Source organism: Xiphophorus couchianus, unplaced genomic scaffold (assembly GCF_001444195.1).
Source record: "Xiphophorus couchianus unplaced genomic scaffold, X_couchianus-1.0 Scaffold1000103, whole genome shotgun sequence".
NCBI classification, from domain to species: Eukaryota; Metazoa; Chordata; class Actinopteri; order Cyprinodontiformes; family Poeciliidae; genus Xiphophorus; species Xiphophorus couchianus.
The window spans coordinates 64,906-78,871 of NW_020963016.1; the positions used below are offsets into that span (position 1 = coordinate 64,906).

General features: G+C 38.2%; 1 protein-coding gene across 2 annotated transcripts in view; it reads right to left on the bottom strand.

The window, feature by feature from the left end:
- Positions 1–13,966, bottom strand: part of iqsec3a (IQ motif and Sec7 domain ArfGEF 3a) — a 93,389-nt gene that overhangs the window by 27,074 nt on the left and 52,349 nt on the right. For both annotated transcript variants that reach the window (XM_028012026.1, XM_028012027.1), the window contains exons 4-5: positions 11,204–12,471; positions 1,084–1,245 (exon numbers count right to left, since the gene is read on the bottom strand). In XM_028012026.1, coding sequence (XP_027867827.1) covers positions 1,084–1,245; positions 11,204–12,471 — 1,430 coding nt within the window. The remainder of the gene's footprint in view (positions 1–1,083; positions 1,246–11,203; positions 12,472–13,966) is intronic.

Genomic DNA, 13,966 nt, shown 5'->3' on the forward strand with positions numbered 1-13,966 from the left:
GTCACACTATAACTATGCACACACACACCTCTTTGAAATTGAATATTTGGTCTAAGTTTGATTGACAGCAGCCTGGGAAAGCAGCAGCATAAAAGCAGAGTAATCATTGCTTTTTAGTGACCTACATCTTATTGGAGAATAACCTGTAGTCAGCCATGAACGTGAATAGAGAGCACACTAAAATGTAACCCGACCAAAGTTAAATATGCATGCATACCCATGCTGCTTAATGCACAACAGCTGTTGAGCAGCTAATTAGACAGGATGCTTTTAAACTAATGAACACCGCTTCCAAAAAATATTAACGTATGTAAGGTTGATGAAAAGTAACGAAGTGCTTGCACTGTAGATTTTTAGTACTTGATGGTATTTTGCTGTAGCTCAGAATAATAGTCTGCTCTGCCAATAAAGCTTTATGAAAGCTTTTAACTGGTTACACCAAAAAATACTTTAATTAAAGTGATACAGAGAAGAGGTGTTCATGCATACACATTTTTGTAAACCTGTTGTAGTTCTTTACTGTATGCATTGGTGAGTTTCACAATTCATTCACTTTCTGAATATGTGGCGTTTTTACTCATATACACAGTGTGTAAGTATGTGTGTACAGACAAAATAATACACGTTATTGAAACTCTAAGATTATAGCCAACATGAAGGTAGGCTGGTTGAGGCTGCTGGTTGTATTAATCCATCTAATCAGCTAAGATCTGTCAGTTCATTCCATGTCTGACAAACGTGGAGTGAATCTGCAGATTTTCTGGAAAGGTATTGAACATGTTGTACTTTTCAATGTCTTGTACAAACATATTTTGTATCTGTTTCCTAAATAACCCCTGCAAACTCACAGTAAGCTCATCAGACAGACTTATTTGGCCACCTGCAACATAATTTCACTTAATGTCTTAGATGTTTGACTGGGAAAACAGTCTCACCCTTACATATAATTTTGAAAGGTAAAGGATTTTGCCCCATGAAAACAGCTTTGGACGTTTGAAGCTTAGGCCTGATTTTTCCAGAAAAAATCTGATGGTTTACGAAACGTTTCATAAAATAACGAAGGCCGTCTCGTTTGCTACTCACTCCAGGACATCTCTGTTGAACGGCTTCTTGCTGTTTCCTAGGAATTCCCCAATCATTTGTCGACTGAGGCCCTTCCTCTGGAGCAGAAAGTGGGCTACGCCGATGGGCGTGTCTGGGATGAAACCGCGGGAGATCAGGAACTGAAGGCCTTTGTCAGGGTTTCTGGGACAGATAAGACAGAGAGAGAACCATGCCAATTAGGAGGAATTCTCAGATGAAAATTTGCAGCTGGAATATAAATCCTAATTACTTCAAAGATATGATTTGCCCTGCACCATACTGTGTATGAATTAATGGCAATAAGTCATTTACTTCAGATTTGCAGTTTAGAAGAAACCATTTGGAAGTTTATAGCAGACACATTTAATCTCACACAAAGTAAAGAGGAACTGCGTCCTTTAGGTTTTCCCTTAATGTTCTTGACAGAAAAATTAAAAACATTAAGTAAACATTAAGATTTGAGAGTCTACTGTTAAGTGTGTGTGGAGATGATGGACAAAAATCTAGAAAATTCAACTAAATCTATTTAAGTTCTTTTAGTTGAATGAAGAAACATTCATCACTACTGAAAACAAAGAACATGCAATATATTTACCAGACATTGCTGGAGTTGTGACAATTATTTCTGACATTACTTCCTGCCTCTAACATGAATATGGATGGAGTAAATATACTTGGACTTTAGGATTCAAGTAGATGGCACAGAGCTGTTTGTGTAACTGCATGTTAGAGAATAAAAATCTCAGAAGTGGTGATAACTTTAAAAAAAATAAATAAAAAGATTCTTTGACAAATGGAGACGTCTGACAACATGTGATTTGTGCTGGGCTCAAGTTTATCAAGATTTTTAAAAAAGCATAATTTCTAAACCTGAAATAATGTTCCATTAGTCTGTTTCTATGATTTAAGTCTTTGACATTAAATGGCAGAGAGAGCCAAGGTGATCCAAAGCTATGTGAACAATGGAATAATGGAGAGCTTTTACTTGCAAGCACACAAGCTGCATGTGAATGTTATCCTGCTGGGGACCTTTATAAAGACAGAAAGAAAATGTGAATGCATTAAAAGCTATGTAATAAATTAATCAAAATTAACACACAAGTCCCAGTCGTAACATGATGCAAGAATCAGCCTGTGTTCAGACAACATCAACATATGATGGTTATACTATGCCTTTAGTAAAAAACAAAAAGTCCAGTCTGCGATCCATTTAAAAGATTGTTTTTTGCTGACAGCGTAATATGAATATGAATGGAGGAGTGATATCTCTGCTATTTATAACTGCTTTAAATGTAGAAAACATGAGTTCCGGGGATGCGAGGGCACCATTGTCACATGTTTTTCGTTCCTGTCTTCATGCAGTGTTTAAATCACAGCTGTCTCGTGAAAAAAGCTGTGCGTATGACCATGTGTGTGCCACGGCTAAGATAAGATAGATAAGATAAATCTTTATTGTCATTGTCACAAGGACAACGAAATTCAAAGGGTGCCATCAGTCGGTGCACATGCCCAAAAACAAAAAATAACTGTCTCACAATTCACACACAATGTAAGAATCAACAACTGGTAAAAAAAAAATAAATAAAAAAAAAATAAGAACAGCCACATTCTCACATACATCATTTATGATGATTAATGGTTGTTTTTGATTGCATTTAGTTTTGTTATTGCTATCGGGTAGAAACTGTCTCTAATGGGTGTAGTAGAACGCAGGGAGGATAAAAAGCAGCAAAGGAGTATGAGGAGGAGGCTGGAAGAGAACCAGACAAAGCAGATGTCCGGGAACAGCGGAGTAAGGGAGGACGAACATGGGAAGGACCGTCGCAAAGCATCTGCCACAAAAGCCTCATCAGCGCTCCCTCAGCTGTTAGCTCACCCTGTCAGCTGAAGGTGATGATGTCTCGCCAAATGAATTTGGCAGATATCACTCACTTGATGTTTGCCCAACAACAGATGGATCACACATGGTGATTATTATTTGCAATCAGGAATGAACAGAGAGGAAAAGATTGGAAAATTTGAAGGAAATGAATGAGGGAGAGATTTAGATGAGGGTGACTGTTTTCATTGGATAACTGCATGGAAGCGTCGACCGATTCCTGCAATGCAAAAGTAATCACTTTCAGGTGAACACAGCGTGTTGGGCATATGTATTCCATCCTGTAGCACAAATCTGTTTTTTTGTCTGCTTTTATTTTATAATTCACTGTTAAATCTTTCTCTTTGTATAGCAGTAATGTTGATATTTGTCACATTTTAAAATGTTTCTTTAGATTTTCTTTCAAGTTGACACATATGGCAACAGTTAAGAATCATTGTTGTTGTTTTCATTTTTAAGATTATTTACCAGAACGCATAGTCATCCTCCTGCTTTCACTAAATCAGAACAGATGCAAAAAGCGAAAAGAACTCACTACGGAAAAAAAAAAAAACTGTAAAAAAAACATGGGGCAACTAAAACTATCACAACTCTTTCTGCTAATCAACAGCTTAGTATATAAAAAAGTCTTTTTTTGACCTGACATCACAAATATGAACATGTAAAGTTTGCCAACTTCTACAAAGACCTCAACTTGGACCACGTAATTTGGTGAGATGAGACTAAAACTAATCTTTTTGGATGCAAACAACTCACATGGGTATGATGTGAAACAATGGAAACACTTATTAAAGCTGTGGGTCTGTTTCTGGAAAAAGCAAAAAGAGAAGGGACAAAACATGCAGCAAAGATTTAAAGATTAGGAGTCAAATAACAAGCAACTGAATCAAGGACGAATAAACTTGCCATCCACTCTGACCTACAGGAATATTATAAATAAAAGGTCAATGGCCCCTGCATATAAACTAAAAATGGGTCGTCAATGGGTCTCCCAACAAAATAATGATCAAAAATATATGGCTAAATGAACACTACTACAAAATCGACCTTCCATGTCCATCTCTACAACCTGATCCAAAACAAAGTCAAAGCTCAAACACAATTATTTTTTAATATATGGTGTTTTCCCTCTGAATAAATATACTCAACTGAAGGTTGGACTTTTTTACATTTTTATGTGTCATATAATATCACTGTAATAAAATACAATTAAGATTTTTACACATCTTTACCTATGGAATCAGTAAATGGGCTAAAGCAGCAAAACCAACCCATAGCAAGGAGAACAAAATTATGAAACAGAAGACAATTTTAAAAAATTGTAAACCAGAAATCGGGTAATGACAAACACACAGCAAAAAAATAAATAAAAGTACAGAAAACAAGGCACCATTTTACAATAATAGAACTTAATTTTAGATAATGTTGGTGGAAGAGTAGACATTTGATATTAGTCTACTTTTGTAGTACAATTTTTGACATTATGTTTTCCCTGTAGCAGTTGTGCTTTATCTAAAACTACTGCTGCATTCTTGGTTTTGTTCTACTTTTTCTAAAAGTTGCGTGCCACACCTCAGTGCTGCAGTGCCGCAGAGTGTTACAACGTGGAGACCCTCGTAAAACTGGTTAGTCAGCACAGCAGGGACACTATGGAAGTTTCATGTACACAAGAAATATAGGCCATTAAGCTTTTTTTTACTCCATCTTGGTGTGCTGTCATGAATAAACACCCCCCCTGCCCTCACACACACTCACACTTTATTGACTTTCTCTTAATTGCCTATGAACAGATGAACTGCGGCAGCACATCATATCTTTTTATGACTCACACTAAACCTCAGCTGTCAGCGCTGTATGTTGTCTGTTTCACCAGAGGCACAGAGTTCTGTGACTAACCAGAGACAGACTGAAGGTTGGTTAGCAAAGCTTTGCGTTTTCTGAGCGGCACCATGACTGCGTGGTGTGCTTGTAAACATGACGGGGCCCAAAATTAATGCAAAACGCACAAAACTGCTCCTGTCCGTCAACGGTGCCGTTTCACTAAGAAGTACTTAGTGAAATGGTTAGCTTTTCCTTAAGTTCATGTAAAAGTGTTTTGAATGAATATCCACATTTCCTAAACTTTTCAAACTGTTTGCAACTGTTTTTTTAATGGCAGTGCATGTCAAAGCCCAGGATGAAAATGTACATAACAGGGAAGTAGAAAAGAATATTTTTACAATTAAAAAATCTAAAGTGTACTGAGTCAATGCTTTGTATAGCTCACCGTTGCTGCAAGCCTTTTGGGGACTGATGTCTGTTTCACCTTTGCACAACTAATAACTGACATTTTTGTCTACTCTTCTGTACAAAATGCTGAGATTTGATATAAGACATCTGTGAACACATTTTGTATTTCTTGGTTTTCTGCTCCTTCCATCTGACCATATTATCTGTCCCCAGAAAAAGACAAAATCTGCTAGAACCATTGCTTTTATCTAAACTTTTGTGCAAAGCCCAAGCATAGACTTTGACCCATGCTACTGAGTTCTAGAAAAAACTTGCGCAGATTCTAGTCCTTCTATAATTTAGCCCTTATTTAAATATTTTACAACTCCTACATATTTAGTGTTAGTTTTCCTTCACACAGTGTTATGCATGTCGGTCAAAAACTTTAATTTTGAGCTTCACAGTCCACTGAACATCTCTCAGCTGAGAACTAGATGTCTGCAGTTAGTTAGGTGCAGACGCACCACAATGTTTAGATTTCTATTTCTACTTTTAAAAAATACCATATCATTTCGCTCCCATTTCACTTTGCGCTCCATTTTATTTTGGTAAATTACATAAAATCCTAATACAACACATTGGAGTCACAAAAACGAGAAAAAGGTTCAAGACGGATTAGCATTTTGGCAAGTCACTGCTGTTGTTGCCATTAAGAATTTGTTTCTAATCAGTTCTTGTTAAATTTACTTTGGCTCGATCAGGTGCTGCGTTATGTTTTTAAAGGATCTTTTCAAATGTTTTATTTATTTATTTTTTTCCTACATACTCCGAGCGAAATGAGAAAAAATGGCACCGAGTTCTGGGAATGAAGAATTAGAACTGCTCCCTCTGTTTGACATCTGGATTTTAGAGTTTGTAATTATGCGCCGGGTCGTTCAGCGCTGGGGGCAGAATGATAACACAGTCAAGGATTGTGCGTGCATAAACAGACACCCGCTACTTCTCAATAAGTACACACATGCAGTCAGGTTTTTGTGAAGCACTTGCCTCCTGATGTGCAAGATTTCTCTAGAGGAATCTGGCATGCTTTGCTATGTTAATTAGCCCTGCTTGACATATGTACTTAATATCTCTTTCACACACTCGCTCTTCACATTGATATTTCTTTAATTCATGCAGTTCTGATGGTGCTTCATTTTCATCAAGATCCAGGTCTGCCACAAGCCGCTCTAATGGCTAATCATTGTGTTCACTACACGAGCATGAAGATGAATTAAAAGCATGTTCGATAGGTGTTAGATGGGAAAGGCGTCCATATAAGAAATAGTCATAAATGTCACATATCTTCCCGATTTCTTGCATTTCTTGTGTTGAAGATTTGACACTGCAGCTTATTTTTGTCATTGTCATTCTCGCCACATTCAGGAAGAAAACTTTATCAAGGGGTCTTTCTCTCAACCTTTTCCCAGTGTTGTTTTATGTCTCTCACTTCTCCTCTCTACTGCTGCTATGCTCATCCGTCTTTTTATTCTTGGAAGAGCTTGCACATAAACAAAAGCGGATATAGACATTTAATGAAAACACTGGAACTCCCTCTCTTTATGCCACTTTATATGAAAACGCTCGTTAGTTCGCTTTGCAAACATTGTGCACACGGATTTGAGTTTTAGCGTACCTCTCTCCTCTCTTTGTGTCTATGTGAGCTTTTTTGTCTGCATGATCAAGCAATACTAAAGTTTTAGCCCAAAGCAAACGCTGCTGTTTAAGATGCAAAGGATATCACAGTGCAGGTAAGAGGAGGTGGAGGATATGAAGTGGTGGAACTAATAAGTCTTAAGCCCGATTGCCTTTCTATCTCTCATTCTCTTCACTTTTCATTTTTTCTTACTTCCTTTTTTTAATCTTCTTCTACCCTCTCAGTCAGTTTATTACAAGTGGGGTTATCGCTCAAGGTTTTTGATCTGGGGGATATAGACAGTGTTTGTAAAAAGGGACAAAATAGGCATAAAAAAGGTGATTGACAGCGCTAAGACCCTCCTCCTGGCTCTGATTGGTTGTTTTTGACGGAGCAGTGTATTTCTCTAGATGAATCAAATGAGTAGGCAGAGGAGATTGATTTATTTTCACAGATTATCTGTCTCATATTATACTGTCATGACATAGTCACAGTTTTAACAAATATGTAAAAAAAAAAAGGGGGGGGGTGTTCTTTTGTAGAAGTTACACACTGTACCTTTAAAAAGTAAGCATCAGCAATACTTGTGGACTGATTACCAATGGTTTCTTAAGAAAAACAACTTCTCTTGTGTGATAAAAACACAAAATGTGTCCCAATTTATAGTTATTTCTCTTGACATGCCGATAATGATTTCTGCAGATGGATGATATTAACTTACCATGCAGACGTCACTGAAGAAAAGTCATGATTGTATAAATGACCCAGTGACAAAAATAAAACAAAACATCAAACTATAATTACTGAAACTCTGCTAACACAATGTGAGATGTAGACACCAAATGCAAGGGTATATAAAGGACATGGATTTGATCTGATTTTTTAAACAAAATGGAGGGTTGAAAAATATTGTTAAAACTTATGTCTACTTTCCTTAAGGGAGGAATGATGAAAGTTAAGTCAAAAGTTTAAATTAAAATAAAGTGTAAAAAAAAAAAAGTGTGAAATTGCTACGTAAAATTAGTCTATTTTTACATAAAAAGAAAACAAAAACAACTGTTGTCTTTTTGTCACTACTTTTCTTGTTTCCGTCTCGCAGACTGCAGAGGAAAATCCTGTTCTTACTTGAAAAGGTTATTTTATATTTTCTGGGGTTTTACCCTTGCGGCTGCCCTCAGCCTCACGTCAGGAATGACAAAGTCAAAACCAGATAAGAACCTCGCAGGGCACGTCACAGTCAACACAGCTAGGTGTTGACAAAGTGGTAGAGAGAAATGGGAAAAATATGTTGGCGTGGTGACTAAAGGAGATGGGGCTAGCACTGACAAAACCTGTGATGCTAATACCTTGAGACTAATCCTGTACAACACATTTCATATATGTCCAGTTTTGTACAGCAGTTTTTTTTTTAGCAGGGATCTTCATTTTGACACATAAAATTACTCTTTATTCAGTTTACACCACAATAATTTGGGGTAAACTTATGTAAAAAAAAAAATAAAAAAAATAAAAACAAAGTAGTGAAGTGAAAGAAAAGTTGAAAAGTATCTGTCATGGTAGAATTAGGTTATGGTTGTAAAAAGTCAGAATTATCTTTTTCTATAATCCTAACATTTTTGGATGTGATGCAGTTACTGAGCGGAAAAGCCAGCTGTTTTCAGTATCAGTGTGGTGGTTAAGAAGAACAGAGATATGAGAAGCTTTTTAAAGGAACATATTTTCTCAGGTTGTGAGACAGTAAAAGAGAGCAAGACATGAAGGTGATAAAATACTAGTTGAACATAATATAACATGTGAGAGCAGTTTTATCCTATTGATCTTTGAGAACTTTTAAGATATTTTATAGAGCATGTTGGATTTAGATATAATGACAGCCTTTTGAAAATCTTAGAATCAGAATCTACATTATCTTGTGCACAGATATCCAAAGAGTCCCTCCTCTACCCCCCAAAAATAAAATCTTTTTTGTGGCCTTTCAATATCTGTTTATTAATAGAACAAATGTGGCCCACCAGCACAGGCTATTAATGGTACAAGAAGCTTTGTAAAAACTACTTAGGGTGAAATTATCACTGCCAAATAAAAATATTAGATACAAAGTAACTCTCTTTTGTTCACCATGTTTCATTTTGCCTCCATTATAATTCCATGGTAATTACGACTAGAAATCATCCAGCACTTTTATTCTAAAGCAGACTTGGGCGCATCCATGCATTAAATTTGTCTGGACAGAGCAAGATATTTTTTTAAAGGGTGACCCATATCCCTGTCTTGTTGTTTTAAAAAGACCAAATATTTTTTATAGATCCAGAAAATGGATTTAGCATATATTCCTCCAGTATGGGCATTGAAGACAATAAAAATGTATGTAAATAGCATGAAATATTTAATCAGTGGCCCTCAAAATATTTGATTTTATAAAATATTACATCTGAGCAGTTTTGTGCCATTTTGCATGAATTCATACCTTGATGAAAATTGTGATTTAATACAATTGGGCAGCTCTAGAACAAAGGAACAGGCACTATGTTCCACATCTAGTCCAAAAGCACACGTTTAGCCCTGCAGGGAGTGCAATATTGAATGAGACAAAGCCCAGTGCCAGCAGGATATAATTGCCACCTTACTTTGGTGGAAACCTATGTGGCACGTTTGCACATTTTCCAGGTTGATACTGTCTCTTAATGGTTTCTCAGAGCTGTCAAGTCAGAACGAAGAAAAATGTGTAAATTGTTGAAAAATACAAATCCTAGCATTTATTACTTCGACGGTACTAGCAATGTTTTTTAGGTGTTTTTTTTATTGTGCATCTTGACAGATTTTTTGAATAAAATTAAGATCTATTTTCTGGAAATATCAATGCAGACAGTTTTAAACATTATGTGGTGTTCAAGAATTACTTTGCCCCAAAAGCCCCACAATATTCTTATTCCTACCGTGTCCAACATAAGCCTGGTGTTCAAACTTCTTCCTACACTCCTCTGTCTCAATAACCGCAATGTTCACATCTGGTAGTTTTTGTTGGATTTCCCTGTACAATGGGGATCACAGAGGAAAAAGTGCTTTCCTCTGCTCTTTCCTGACCAGAAGGCCTTATTACAGTTCAGGTACATATGTAGGAGGAGTGGAGTAACAGATTGTTCCATAAATCTTCCTGTTCACACAGTGCTGAATGTAATAAATCTGCTGTCACATTTCTTTTCACTCTTTTTCAGTTCATAAGAATTACATAGAGAAGCTTGACAGAGTATTCTGCACAAGAGGAACAAGTGAGCCTCCCACATGTACAGTTGTAAAAATATTCACATCCCTTTTCCTCTTTTCGTCACAACCACAAAGTTATTTAAATTTTATGTGTGGCAACAGAAGGTAGAGTATAACTGTAAAGTGAAAGGAAAATGAGACGTGATTTTAAAGGGGCAGTATCCTGTAAAATCGACTTTTTTAGCTTTACATCATCTCATAATGTTAATCTCAAATCAAAAACATATCTGGGGTTTTGCTTCTCTCTTAAAGAGACAGAGACCCAATTTCAAGGAGTCATATTGCTAAGTCAATCATGTTTCTTTTTTGTGTAAAAAAAACATATTTTTTTTAAATCACTTTTTTACAGCATTTTTATAACTGGAGGTAACATAGTGGCTTGATTGCGCTCTAAAATTGCACCATGTTTGTGGAAAATATAAAATAAATTGCTTCCATGTATGTTTTTTAACCAGTCATTCCCTTTGGAATGCAAGAAAAAAATCTAGAAAAGTTCAAAGGTTGTTGTACCTTTGCCACCTTACTTTGGTGGAAACCAAAATAATAATAATACAAAATACAAAAATAATACAAAATATTTGGTCTTTGCATTTAAGAAATAGGGCTAGGGCGCAGTTGGTAGCACTGTTGCCTTGCAGCAAGAAGGTCCTGGTTCGATTCCCGGGCCGGGGTCTTTCTGCATGGAGTTTGCATGTTTTCCCTGTGCATGGGTTCTCTCCAGGTACTCTGGCTTCCTCCCACAGTCCAAAAACATTAATTGGTCTCTCTAAATTTTCCCTATGTGTGAGTGTGTGTGTGCATGGTTGTGTGTCCTGTCTGTCTCTGTGTTGCCTCTCGCCTGGAACGTTAGCTGGAGATAGACACCAGCGCCTCCCAACCCCACTAGGGACAAGGGTGTAAGAAAATGGATGGATGGATGGATGGATTTTAGAAATATAAAAACAGTTTAATAAACTTTATGAACCTTACACAAAAGTCAAGATTTAAACTGCTCTACCATTCTAACATATTTTATTTTTTCTCGTTAAGTTGTTCTAGAATTCTAATGAGATTAAATTTTAAAATGAAAGAATTTCATAAAACTCATCACTCACAGATTAAAGAGGTTGAGGCCGATCCGGTACAGGCGTTTCCGCATGACGTCGGTGGAGAGCGTGGGGGATTTACAGCTGGCTGGATTCTCACAGTGGTAGCGTGGAAGGCTGAGGATCATAGCCTGCAGCGCCTCTTTGGATGAGGCCTCAGATGTTGAGCGTGCCTCAGTCGACGTGCTGCTGCTGCTCATCTGCTCCGAGCTGTTGTCCGCCGTCTCCGAGCCACATCTCTTGACGTCAAGAGGCTCCACCATAGGAGAGCTCCTCGGCAGCATGGGCTCCTGTGGAACGGGCTCAGTCGGTGGAGGAGGTGGGGGTGGTGCCACCTCGTCTATGCTTTGAATGGCAGACATCTTATCAAGGGGGGTGAGGGGAGGTTGGGTCTCATCATTCAGCTCTTCTTCACTTGGGGGAGGGGCAGGAAATTCAACTTCCTGTTCATCTTCTATTTCTGTCTCTGCTAGGGGTGGCGGGGGCTCTTGAGGTGGTGGTGGGGCGTCTATTGGTTCCGTGGGGGCCTCTGGAGGTGGGGGTTCATCTGATAGTCCATGCGTGAGAGGGGCCGGTGTGGAGTTTGTTGTTGAGGAAGTGGTTGTTACAAAGGTGGAGGCCCCTTGTTGAATACAGCTGCCAAGAGTGACTGAAGTTGATGATTCCATGACTGAGGATGAAACTCTGAAGTTCTGGCTGTCGATCTGCACTGTTACATCCCGGAAGGCCATCATCAGCTTACTTGCACTTTTTGACAGATCACTTGGGTCAACTGGACCCTGATGAACTGCAGCTTGTCCCACACTACCACCTTCGCTGCCCCCTTCTACACCCGAAGCGGCCGATGCTGCTGCATTGAAGGAGTCGGCGCTGAACTGATAGGCGCCACCTTCTTGCAGCGAACACATGGTCTTCAGGCTCCAGTTGCTGAGTGCGTCATCAATAGACTTTGCCAGTGACTGGACCTGTTCCGTGAAGGAGTCCTCCAGGTCAGTCAACGTGCTGCCAACCGAGGCAGGCAAAGACGGCGAGCGCACCAAAGGAATGCCTGCCAAGTTGCAGCCTTCTGCCAGGGCCCGTTCAGCAGAGAACCCCTCTGTATTTTGCACACGGACTTTTCGCAGGGAGATGCGTCGGGGCAGGCGACTCTCCAGGAGAGAGTTGCGGATCTTCTCAAAGTTTTTGCTGAGCTGGTACTGGCGGAAGGCAGTCTGGATCTTGCAGGCAGCACGGCGAGAGATGAGGTGGCCACCGTATTTGTGCTCTAACATTTCGATCTAACAAAGACAGAGAAACATAGATGAGAACATACTTAATTGTTTCGTGTTTTTAACATCTTCAGAAACAGAAAGTCATCTGAGATAACCTGTTTAATAACAGGCTGAATCCATTAATTATGACATTTGCTACCTAGGAAATGAATATTCGGAACAGACATTGTAAACATCTATTTTTAAAAAATTGAGAATTACAATGGAATGGCTTACATCGAACTACTTTCGTGTGTGCCAGTCATTTTAATCTAATTGAGGCAAAGCTTAAAACTTGATTATTACAGCTGCTGTCCATACAATCTGTTTCAGTTTTACCTTTTGTCAAAGAACAAAAAATTTCAATGTGATGAGCAGAGCTTAGGAAGAAAAACTCAAGAAGATTTATCGCTGTTCATACCGCAAATTGTGGCTCTGGATTGTATTTACTCAAGGGGGCTGAAAACAAAGGCGTGCCACTTATTTTTCTGTTAACTTACAATGATGTATGACACTGCATTGGTCTGTAGTATGAAAGCCTAATAAAATCCTAGTTTCAATGTATAGCAATATGATATCAAAAGTTCGAAGGGTATGTGTGACATTTTTTGCAAGTCAAAAGCTAACGGCACTACTTTAGCAATTTTCTCACAATGTTTTAAACAAATCTTTATAAGTGAAGCGCAAACATAATCTCTACAGTAATGCTGTCATAGCAAAATTGTCTGAAACTGATCAAGTCATTTCTTGACTTGTGAAAAATGACTCAAGTAGTGTAGGAAATGGAAAAGAGATGAAAAATTGCCATTCTCATCTGGCAGCTTCTCAAGCACTAAATAAAACCTCTTTAAAATTCCCAAAACAGTGAGTCTATTGGCATCTTTTGAAGAGCCCAGAAATAAATGCTTATCTTCCCAAGTCACCCTGAGATCCTTTTCATTCAGTCCTGAACTAATGTGATTTCTAGTTTTGTACCAAGTCATTAAAGGACACAAGTGCAGAGGAGATTTCAGCCTTGACAGAATTGAATTGAAAGTTGACGAAGTACACGTTATCAGTATTTCTAATTGGAAATCTCTATTTACAGAAAAATGGGAGTTGGCTTAAGAAACTAGAAATTCATTCTATTCTTTCACTTCTTGCAAGAATTCAACTTTGCTTTGGTATCACAATTATGGGCATAAATGAGGATTAGTTTGGTGTACATAAAGCAACCCTCCTGTCAACTCAACTTGTAACTTTGATCTTCTTTTACTTAAGTGCAGGACAAAGTCACCACACCAGCTTGGGCACATTTCCATTAGGCGCGGATAGACTATAATGGCCCCTGGGTTAGCAATTTCTGATAAGTGGCCAGCTCAACAAGATGCTGCTTCTGGCATTGTCATTGGAAGAACAGAAATCACATGTAAAGCTCTTTAGAAAAAGTAAATGATACTGAAAAGCCATCTCATCTAGCCCATTTACATTTCTCTGCAGAGGCTTTGTGAGCAAAGTGAAACGTACGGAGAATATTAAGGTA